Here is an 11271-nt window from a genome sequence, read left to right as displayed (position 1 = left end):
AAACATGACACTAGAGAACTTGCTGGGGAAAACATCTGGGAAAATGCACCGTCTCCTAATAAACTATCTAAAAAATACTGGGATAAGTGAGAGACTTTAGTAATCTAGTAGGAATATCTAGTATATAGTTATTTATCTATTTATTTTCTTATATTTATGTAGTATTGTTTTGGTATTATTATTATTATTATTATTCCATTTTATTTTATTTTTTCTGCCAATCTACTGCCCACACTCCAGTCCAGTAGGTGGCGGTAATGCACCTTTAGCTGGTTTGCCAACCGCCATTAAAACAAGAAGAAGAAGAACCGCGCTGCGTGAAGACTGCGCATATGCTGCGCCGTCACTACGCTCTTGAACGCACCAACCGGAAGTAGATCACTGTGGTCTAGCAGGCGGCATTTTTGTTTGTAAGTGACAAAAAAGCATCTATAGAAGAATGTAAACGCTTTGAAGATACGTTTGAGAGCTTGAATATTATCTAACATATATAAGCGTTTAGAAAAAGGTCAAATATTAAAATTAAGCACTCGTGTGCGGTAAGTATAGTTACTTTAAACGCAGTGGATACTTTTCTTGTTAATAGCATAGCTAGCTAGTAACAAGATACGTGGTTACGTCCTGATCAGCCTTCTTGTCCCTATATTTAGTGCACTACATAGGGCATAAAGTAGTACCTTGTACGCTCTTTGTAGTGCACTACGTATAAAGTAATGATGCGTTTGAGATTGATCCGTAATGGCAGGGGAGCCTTATAAATCCAATGAACTTTCGTTACAGTATCTGAGCGTTGGTTTTGATGTAGCTGTTTACATGCTAACTACCTTGCTCGACTTGCATATTAGCCTACAATTACTACAGTTAGCTAGCTGGTTAACTATATGACGTAGTTTACTTCAACTTGGAGTGTCAAGCATCATGACTCTTTTTTGCTGAATCGATTCTTTCAAACGAACCCGTTTAAGTAAATTAAATGATGAGACTGATTTACAACCCAGTAGCTTAAAAAACAGGTTTATCGCCCTGATAGTATAACTAACTTGTTTTGTGGACATTGCACGGCATTAAATGTAACTTTAAACAGATTTAAAAAAAAAAAAAAAAAAAAACTATGACGTCATTGTTTAATAGATAGCAATGGTAATATTTGGACATTTGCTGTTGTATAAGAGGTGTAGGAACAAAATAATCAAGTATGACTTGGTAACAGTAACTCTGCTTCATCACACCACGCTGTCATGTATTTTCCTTTACTTTAACTGTATGCCCTAATGTGTTTTTTTCCTTACATCAATACAACACCAATTCCAAAAACGTTGGGACGCTGTGTACAATGTCAATAAAAACAGAAAGCAATGATCTGCAAATCTCATAAACCTGTATGTTATTACCCAGTAACCTATAGGCAGATAGGTTACTGGGTAATAAACAGTGTACTAGGTAAGTAAATAAATGAATTGTTCTGTACTAGGGTACAGCTAGATGAAGCGATACTGGCATCAAACATATCAAAGCTTTTGAATGAGAGTAAAGGTTAAAACATGGTGGTGCGGCAGTTTTATTATATCTTAATGATAAACTAATTAACAACGAACATTTACACTACATGTTTAAACAGAAAAATATGATTGTGGAATCTTATGATCCGTCACGATCCTCTCAAATAAACCTGATCAACCTAAATAGTTGTGAAAACATAAACTATTATGTAATAAAGACAGTTCTTGGGGTAACACCAATGATAACAACCTCTGTTATTTGTCAAGTTCAAACTGACTGACCCGACAAGGCAGATTAAAAATGTTTGCTGGGCTGTGTTTCCACCAATCACAGGCCACATGAGGGAATTGTGTCCAGACAGTTTCTTCTTCTTACACACTGTGAGCTATGTACTATATAAGATATAGCTTCCCAGGTCACGTCAGATTTATCGCCGGTGTTTTATTTTTATACAGGCAGGAATGGAGCAGGAGGCCGAGGCTGTCGAAGCCGCTGAGGCTCTGGTCCTCTCATCAGGTTGTTCCGAGGCAATGCAAGCTGAGCTGCTGGACGAGTGCGAAGAACACTTTGAGATTTTACAACAGGTCATTTATCTAACTCTCTGTTCATAAGCCTAGAATAGCAGACTTTCATGAAGAAAAAAGCCGTTTATTTCTCTGCTTAACTAACCCTGTATTCACATCGTTAGTAACAACGGGTGCATGAGTCAGGTTTCCTGAACCTTTACAATGCACGAATGCAAAACAGTATATTAAAAGATCAAAATAAACAGAGATTCCTGATTTTTAACTACTTGTTGAGTGTATTCCATCATTGTGTTTTTTCAGCTTCAGAATCGGATCATCTCAGCAGATGAAGGGTCTGGTGATGGAGAGTCAAATGAGGTGAGGGTCCTACAGTGGCCATTATCTGTATATAGGGATGCACAATGTATTGACCGATATTGTTCACGCAATATGCAAATGGGGCTCTAGTTAGCTTATACGTTGCTTATACGTTATAAAAATGCCTGCATGTGAGAAGTTCTACACCAAAACATTAAGAAAAAAAAACTGTAAAAAATGTTATGTTGCAAAGTAGTGTCTGATTTGATTTGAGTCGTCAGACTAATTTTAGGGTCTCAACATTTTTACGTCGTCTTTCTGTGAGTGTTCTGAGGTTCTGAAGCTTTCTATAGGTGTTTTAATTAAACAAGGCATCGGTTTGCTCATTTCCCGAAATAAACAGGTCATTTCCGACTTTTAAACCTAGTGTCAATAGCCACTATTGCCATAAAGTTGAACAAGCAATATATCGTGCGGCTCCAACATACACCAAACATTGTTGGCATATAAAGCATGATAAAGGTAAAGTGAATTACTCTCCATTGAAATCTTGGCAGGCAATGAATCGTTTGAATGCCATCATGACTGAGCTGGAACAGTGGCAAGATATGGAACCCAAATGTAAGTCATTATTAATTCAGTTTTATTTGTGTAGCACATTTCACTATAGAGATTGCCAGAAAGTAACTTTACAGACATCCAGGTGTAGATTTAGATCCCTAGTGAGCAAGACTCAGGCGACTGTTGCAAGGAAAATCTCCCTGAGAGAACATGAGCAGGAGACTCAAAAAGCCATCCTCTTCTGGGTGACACCAGATAGTGGAATTCAAAATCATTACAGTATGCAGGTGTAGAAGAGTAAAGACAAACGGTAGTGATTGTGTGGAAAGGAGTTTCAATATGAGCAGATTGTGAATAAGAGTCCTGGGATGAGTGCAGGACAGTTTTTATGATTATAGCAGCAGTTCCTAGAGAAAGTACACACCTGCAGTATTGAGGTGCGAATATCCACTGAAGCAAGGGTACAAATCTTCCACTATACCACCAATGTAAACTCTTCTTCTGCTAATATTTTTCTGTTTTCAGTACTGTCAACAAACCCTGAAATTTTACTGGCAATTGGGAAAGAAGAGGTGAGCTGCTATCCTTCAAAAAAAGCTTCCAACTATTTTCATTTTGCAGATGGTTTCTTTATTTATTATTTTCTTGTCTTCTAGCTGCAACGACTCAACAGTCAGCTGAAGATGGTCCTTTCCTGCTCACAAGCAAAGCGAGATGCCCTGAAAGACCTTTTGCAAAGGTGTCCTTCTCTACAGTAACATTACAAAATCGGTACATTACTAAACCACAGCGCTGCTGAATTCTTGAATCTGATTGGTCAGAAGGTGTTGATGAATTTTTTTATACAGCAGCTCTGACTTAATAATTTCAATAATATGAGGGTAATTATAACAGAGTTATAAAATGTTGTTCAAGAAAGAAAAATGTGTAATTGTTGATCTGGTGAAGGTTTCCATAAGGAGATGTTTATTTAACATGGAAACTGGGCATTGCGCAGTACACTTTATCAGTAACATGACATCATTTGTTGTGTGTTTTTTTTATTTTTCTTCTTCTTGTAATGAACTATAAATGGTTAAAATTACAATGCATCATTGATTAATTGTAAGCATTGGATCATTGCTGTGGTATAAGAGGAATAAAAAAACTTGGGGACGTGCTGTTATTGTTAAATAACCAACTTCCACTACACGACGGGCCACGTCACATAACCATATTGATGATCATTTTCCTATAACGGTACACTACCAAGTGCTTTATTACTTACGTGAACAAACACGACTGTTGCTTGCATGTTATTGTTTATATTCAGACGTTTAACAGTTGGTGTTTTTAGAGAGCAGGCATGGCTTGAAGAGAAGAAGGAGGTACTAAATGCAGTGACTGAACGAGTCGTAACGTTGCGTGAGGAAAATGAGAACCTGTCAGAACACAGGTAAAGAATTTTGAACATTTGGGTTATCATTGTTAAAAATAAGCCTCAGTCAAACTGTAATCATATTTACATCACAGCAATAATAATGAAGTACTACTGGGTCATTTTTCTATTTGGCGTCATGCTGCCTGACTAAACCGGGCAGAAGGATTTTTTTTTTAAGTTGCTTGAAATGAACTAGGAAAAGACTTTCATTCAGTAGCAATTTGTCTGGATCGTTAGTTTTTCTCTACATTTTGACCTTCCGTCCGCACTGTGACAGCGTTTTGTTTTTGTTTTTTTTGTCTGTCCAAGTGGATAAATTTGAAAATGCCATTTTGACATAGTGTGGACTGAGAAAGCGGAGATGCTCAAAAACAGTCATGTGACCCATTCAACTCAAAGCAAACATGATGGTGGACGATGTTGTACTGCAGTTTTTGTGCCTGCTATCCAGTTCGATAGCTTCGTTAAAGATTTAATGTCATTTTGTACAACCTTCAGACTGCATTTTAAAATAAACTCCTGACGGAAATGACGCAAGCTGAAGCTTCTCTCACTTTTACGCTTGCGCAGTATAAGGATGTAAGTTATCGGACGTTTCAGTGTAGACGAGCAATTTTTGGAAAATGTCAATGGAGAGCGTTTTAAAATGAAAATGCAGTTTTCAGATCAACCCGGTTTAATGTGGACATAGCCTTGCGGGGGGTTATGATCAACCAGAGAAAGTGATTATATGAGACGGTGTGTGTTCTTTAAAACATATTGTCCCGAACGAAGTGTAATGGGTAATTTGGCATTCAGTTCCCTTCTGTTTTCCTGCAGTATTCTTCAGGACATGAAGAGAAAAATCACCAAGGTGAAGGATTTTCACGGCACCCTCATGGAGACGCTGAGCGACATGTTAGCCGAGCATTTTCCTCTCCCTGATCAACAAGCACTTGGCACCAAGAAAAAGAAGGTGCGTTTCCTTATTATTCCCTGAGGCTGTACCATTGACGACACTTTGGCAGTGGGAAACTTTGTTTACCAATCATTGTTCTTTTGTGTGTTCTCATAGGGTGCTGTTCCAGATTATGGAGCAAATCTTATTTCACTAAGTGAAATCCTTGAGGTACATTTTACGTTTTTAAAGTTAACGTTTTAATGATAAGGGGTGTATCATGTACCAATCATTGTTGTGTGTATTATTCTATTTGTCGAATGCAGCAATTAACAAACAAAACCCTGGAAACTCCTCACGAGCCCTACGTTACCATTGATGACTCCTTCTGGCCACCATACCTAGAAATGCTTCTTCGTAACGGAATTGCAATCAGACACCCAGAGGACTGCAATAAAATCCGTCTGGAAAGTTTTCAGTAATTTGTTTCACTAATGAGGTTTAATTAGACGACCCATCATGAGATATATATGTACAGTCTTTTATGCTCTTCTCCTTGTTTTATTGTGTATTTAGTATGTAATTTGGTAAATAAAATGGCTGAAAATATTAGCCAGTGTCACTGATCGTTTTCATGACATGTCTCTGTGCTGTCATGTGACCACAATGTAACCCATTTTTGAATGGAGGTGATAAAATATTAAACGTTTAAGGTGGGAAGTAGAGTTTAAAGATTCAACCCATTTCCACATGTATATTTAGATTGAGAATGAGATGTAGGCAAGTCTGTTGTTGGAGCTATGATGGGTATTAGACTCGTATAGTGTATATGTGTTTTATGTAGCTGACCTCTAGTGGTAAGAGTACAAGGTAGGCAGAGATTTTCAAACACATGCGTACACATGAGGTCTTAAACGATGTCTGAATCAACAAAATTCCACTTTTTCATGGATACTTACACATGAAAAGTCTTTACACAACTGGAAATTGCTGGAAAATAATGTGAATGTGTTCGTTTTCATAGGTGGATTTATTTTTGAGAATGGAGAAACAGAATGACAGCCAAGTGGTTTCACACCACTATAGAGGGAATGATGTCATCAGCTATCTAGGTCTCTGACATTTATGTATATGTGCCGTTCTACAGAATTGCCGCAAGCTACTGTCCCACAACCAAAAAACACATTTAAAAATCATTTAATTATTCAAATCTTAGATGATTACTAAGATCCTTCTATTATCTATTGAAATCCACAATAATATGTAAAATATCAGTAAGCTTTATATATAAAAAAAAATATATAATATTCATGATGTATTGGGTAATTTCAATTGTAAGGTGGCTGTCCTGAACCCTAACCTTTAAATTTCAACTTGTGAAAATGATATTGAAATAATTTATTTTATTCCACTGTTTTTAAAAAAATATATTTTTGATTTTCATTTTTCTTTCTTTTTTTTTTTAAGTGAAGTTCAAAAAATCAGGAAATATTCCTGTGTCCCTCTCTCTCATATAGCTGCAATAATTTTTCATAACTGTACTCAAATTTTGTTCATTTCTCCCAAATAAAGGATTACGTGTTCCCTTTTGTCATTACCAAAACAATGATGTCACAACCGAAACTTCACCACATGTTTTGGTTGTGACTGTTTTGGTTAGTGACAATTTTAGATACTTTTGAGCCTAGCTCAAATATGCTAATCAGCACATGGTTAACTAGCACAGTTCTGAACAGTTGTACACACATTAAAAACTCAATTTTATGGAATGACACCCAAAGAAAGTTTGCTTAATTGGAGAGAAAATGGTGTTTGGTACTGATGTTCCCTAAAGTTACACACAGATTTTCAGACTTTTGAACACATTTACTTCAAAATGTTGGGACCTATCTACTGACCATGTAGCTATGAGAGAGAGGGACATGGGAATATTTCCTGATTTTAAAAAATAAATAAATAAAAATGTAGGGGTATGGTTAAAATCAGTCTCAGTCAATGGACTAAAACATGCATTGTTTTGGTGGTGACATGAAAATGCGGGACACATTTTCTTTTTTTACATAAAGCTTCATGATTTACAAAGAAAATAATTTAAAAAAAAATTTTTTAAATCAAAAAGATATTTTTAAAAACAACAACATAATAAAATGCACAAATTATTTCAATATCATTTTCCTAAGTTGAAATTTAGGGGTTAGGGTTCAGGACAGCCACCAATTGAAAGTACAGAATAAATGATGATTTTATATATATTAAGCTTACTGATATTTTAAATATTATTGTGGATTTTAATAGATAATAGAAGGATCTTAGTAAACATCTAAGATTTGAATACTTGTGATTTGTGATTTTGGTTGTGGGACAGCAGTTTGTACCAATTCTGAACGGCCCATATCTACGTTTAGAACAGGTAAAGTGTTTTATTCACACTTAAATATAAATGCTTCCAGGATGGACGTTGTCATGTGGCAGCCTGCAACTGCAAACACCAGACTGAAAGCTCACTGAACTGGACCAGCTTCCAGTCAGAAGATGTTTACAGATGCCCCACTACCCAGGTGTCAGTTTTTTCCCCCGACTTCGAAAAGCACGTCAAGGTCACGGAGTCTGTATATCAAACAAGAGAAAGGTTTAGTGATTTAAAAAGTGTGACATCAGAAGTCATGCAGTATCACTTTAATCATCTATACTTCAATTGTCTGTAGCACAGTTTGGTAATTACTCTGTACATCCAGAAATGATCAGGGTGTCAGGATTCCGAAAAAGTCTCGCTTTGTAATTAAATGCCTTTAAGGCATTCATTTGTTTTTATTCTATTTTTAATATGGGAATCTTTTTAGTTGTTTTGAAAACATTTACACATACCTCAGATTAAGGGGTGTGTTTTAAACTGAGGTTAATTATAGCTTCCTGGAAAACGGGAAATACTCTTGCAGGTGACCTTTGGTTGCATTTTGTCATTGAAAAATACATGTACATGTTCTTTATCTTTATGCGTTTTACAGTATATATTTGGAATACCACTGTGATTTTGGTCTTCAATTACTTTCTACCTAGCTTTAAGGAGATCATAAATGTGTTTTAAATTTGACTTCAGGACACATACAACTACATTTTTGAGGAGCTGCCATGTACAGCGATATATAGAACGACAAATATTTGGTGTCTTCAAAATAAGTTTGTGTTGACTTACAGTGGCATCTCTCTCTCTCTCTCTCACACACACACACTTTCAGCTTTTCTACATTTTGTAGTGTTACAGCCTGGAACAGAAATGTAATTTTAGGTCATAAATCTACACAAAACCACTGCATATTACCTAAGAATACCATTTTCACAGTAAAGCATGGTGGTGGTAGCATCATATAATGGAGATTTTTTTTTCAATCAGTAGGGATTGAAGAAGAACTGGTCAAGATGGATGGAGCCAAACACAGGGCAACTCCTTTAATGTTAGTTTCTATCATTTGATTAAACATTGATCCAGTTAATCCTCGAAAACAATGGGGTTTTATCTGAAAAGAACGCTTTCTTGAGGTCATTTAGCTGAAACCCAGTGATATCAACATGGTTATATTCAGTGTGTGTATGATGTACAGGTAAGTCACCACAGGAGGGGAGCAAAATTCTTAGCTCAGAAAATGGCTGAAATGCCCTTGATTTGTAAAACATGATTAACAAAATGGTGCTGTGTATCTGTCCCACACCATGTATTTCAAAGTAGTCAGTCAGGGGAAAACTGATGCTAATAAATATTTAACTGCTTTGTGTCCCTAATGCCATTTTGCTTGCATGCCCACAAGGTCAAAAACTAATATGTTTCTCCAAAGGCTTTTATTAAAAGATTGCATTGCTTTAATAACTTGATGATAATAATAATCTGTATGTCGTTCTTACTTTTCCAAGCTGACTTTTCACCTCGCGCGTCCTTCACTACTGCGTCTCGTGCACGGCACTGGGGAAGAAACCTTTTTCACTATTTTTTTTTCCAGAGTAAAACAAGTTTAATTAGCCGACATAGATGCACGTGCACTCTACTACAAGCAATTTGGTAAAGAAACTGATTATAAAGATATAAAGCGGCGCCAGTGATATGCATTAAGCTTTCAGCAAAAGGTCTTTTTTCATAAATTACCACCAACAATTTGCATGTCGTACTTACTTTTCCAGGTCGGTAAAACAGCTGGAGTTTCCTTGAATTGTCACCTCGCGCGCCTTTCAGCATCGCTGATTTTTCTTGAACCTCGTGCATACACGGTCATGTCATTGCAAGCAGACAATCAGGACAGAAAGCATTGGGCATGCGCATGCGCACACAAGTTGACCTTCATGGCATTATTAGAGTTTTCCCCTCTCTATCACTTGGTCGACGTCACTTTTATGTTTTCATGAGGTAACAGGCTAGACAGGGCTTTAGCACTGGGTATAATTTCTCGCGTTTATCTGATCATCTCATCCTCGATGCAGATCTTTTCGACTACTCTGAGACAGCAACTGTGAGGTTGCCAGATTTTATAGACTCGAAATCAATTAGTTTAAAACCAGGCTAATTCACCATAATCCAGATCAGACTGATATCTTAAAGAAAGACCAGACTAAATCTGCCTTAAGGAACAATTTTCATCAGTGTGCTTTAATTTAAAATCAGAAACGATTTAGTCAAATCACTAATGGTCATTAGTGGGATTTTTCAGGATTTCTCACCAACAGAGCAAACAGGGAGTGTTCATGTTTCCTTTTGTTTTGTCTTTATTTTTATTTTCAGAATAATTGTAGTGTCTTATCATTATAATTGTGTCATTAAAAGGAAAAAAAACACTAAATAATTTGCACGAAAGAGGGCACAGTTCAAAATACAATGTGAACACAAAATAAAATCATGCATGTTCGATTCATAGGGTGTGTGTGAATCAGAGGTATCTATATATATATAAAAAAACAACAACTCTGTCATCAGCTTTTTCATAATTTAGCTACTAACGCATAATCTTGACAAGCATTATTTTTTTATTAAAAACCTACTGAATTATATAATTTTGTCTTAATCTACAGAAAAACAGACTTCCCCAAATATAATACATGCTCTTCGGTCATATTAAGAACTACACCATTTGGTTAATCTGGGACTTTCAGGTTTCACATCACAAATTAATTTGCATTGACTCCACCCATTATTTTGCACTGTTTAGAGAAATGCTAAAAAAAATTAAATAAAATAAATCATATTCATTAAAACAAACATGTAAAACAAACTGCTGTTTTATTCCATTGAAAGACACAATTCTCCTCAGGCCTGGTTAGTAAATCAGCTTGAACATTTTAGGATGTTAATAGATTTTAACATGTTTTTACACACAGAAACAGATTTTTAGTAAAACTAGGGCCTTAGTGTAAGCAAATATCTACTTGTTGCTCTAACACAGTACAGCATAGTACAACATCAACGCTGGTCCAATGAGCATTGCGTACCGTGAACCCTGATAATTTTCACTTTAGTACTTGTGGATTTAACATAGGCTGCCATCCTATCGTGACATGGCCTGTCTAGTGAATGTGAGACCTCAGGGTGTCGTGTGAAGTTCAACACCAGAAACAGGTGACTCATTTGATGCCGTGAGAAAGAACACATCTGTCCTGGTGGAGTTTGGATATTGTCTACTAAAGCTGGGTGTTCATTTACTTGTTTTCTCAGATATGATTCTGCCAGCTCAGATATGCTGCCAGTCCGGAATGACTTAGGAGACTCAAATCTAGAGAGAAGCATCTAGAAGGCAGATTCCAAACTTGGGAAGCTGTGTAGTAGGGTGAGGTGGAAGGCACAGACCTGGTCAATTGGCACCTGAATACAGAATATAGACTAAAAGAGTAATTTTGACCTTAGGGAAGCTTATTTATAAAACGAATCAATCCATCATTCTTTTTGTTCAACACCATTCATTCATTTTTCAGAGACAATTGTTTTCATTTGTTATTTTGGCTCCATGAAGTAGCCCAAAAAAGCTCTCACTTGATATTGGGTGCAATTTCAGGGTGTAATGCATGGACATGGCCACAAGACGGCGTGAGGAGCGCGTTTGAAAGATCTACTG

At 36.5% G+C, this 11271-nt stretch overlaps 1 protein-coding gene and 1 long non-coding RNA gene across 3 annotated transcripts; one reads left to right on the top strand and one right to left on the bottom strand.

Annotated features, from left to right (window-relative positions):
* Positions 1-301: 301 nt before the first annotated feature.
* cenpk (centromere protein K) lies at positions 302-5794 on the top strand. 2 transcript variants are annotated; one of them, XM_053676335.1, is made up of 10 exons: positions 302-410; positions 1956-2084; positions 2328-2384; positions 2882-2945; positions 3411-3457; positions 3542-3624; positions 4222-4320; positions 5125-5260; positions 5360-5413; positions 5509-5794. In XM_053676335.1, exons 2-10 carry the CDS (start codon positions 1962-1964, stop codon positions 5662-5664), a joined length of 819 nt encoding a protein of 272 aa, XP_053532310.1. In that variant the 5' UTR covers positions 302-410; positions 1956-1961; the 3' UTR covers positions 5665-5794. The 2 variants fall into 2 exon arrangements, with proteins under 2 accessions (XP_053532310.1, XP_017312347.1); XM_017456858.3 differs by having other exon boundaries at positions 401-539.
* Positions 5795-6625: 831 nt separating this feature from the next.
* LOC108258522 (uncharacterized) lies at positions 6626-9742 on the bottom strand. The gene is made up of 3 exons (XR_001810691.3): positions 9345-9742; positions 9080-9137; positions 6626-7789 (listed from the first exon to the last, which is right to left on the bottom strand). It is a non-coding gene; the product is annotated as an uncharacterized LOC108258522 (long non-coding RNA).
* Between the last annotated feature and the right edge of the window lie 1529 nt (positions 9743-11271).

The sequence above is a fragment of the Ictalurus punctatus genome, chromosome 26 (assembly GCF_001660625.3).
Source record: "Ictalurus punctatus breed USDA103 chromosome 26, Coco_2.0, whole genome shotgun sequence".
In the NCBI taxonomy this organism is placed as follows: Eukaryota; Metazoa; Chordata; class Actinopteri; order Siluriformes; family Ictaluridae; genus Ictalurus; species Ictalurus punctatus.
Note: the sequence above shows the minus strand (reverse complement) of the source record. Positions and strands in the feature narration are given on the sequence as shown.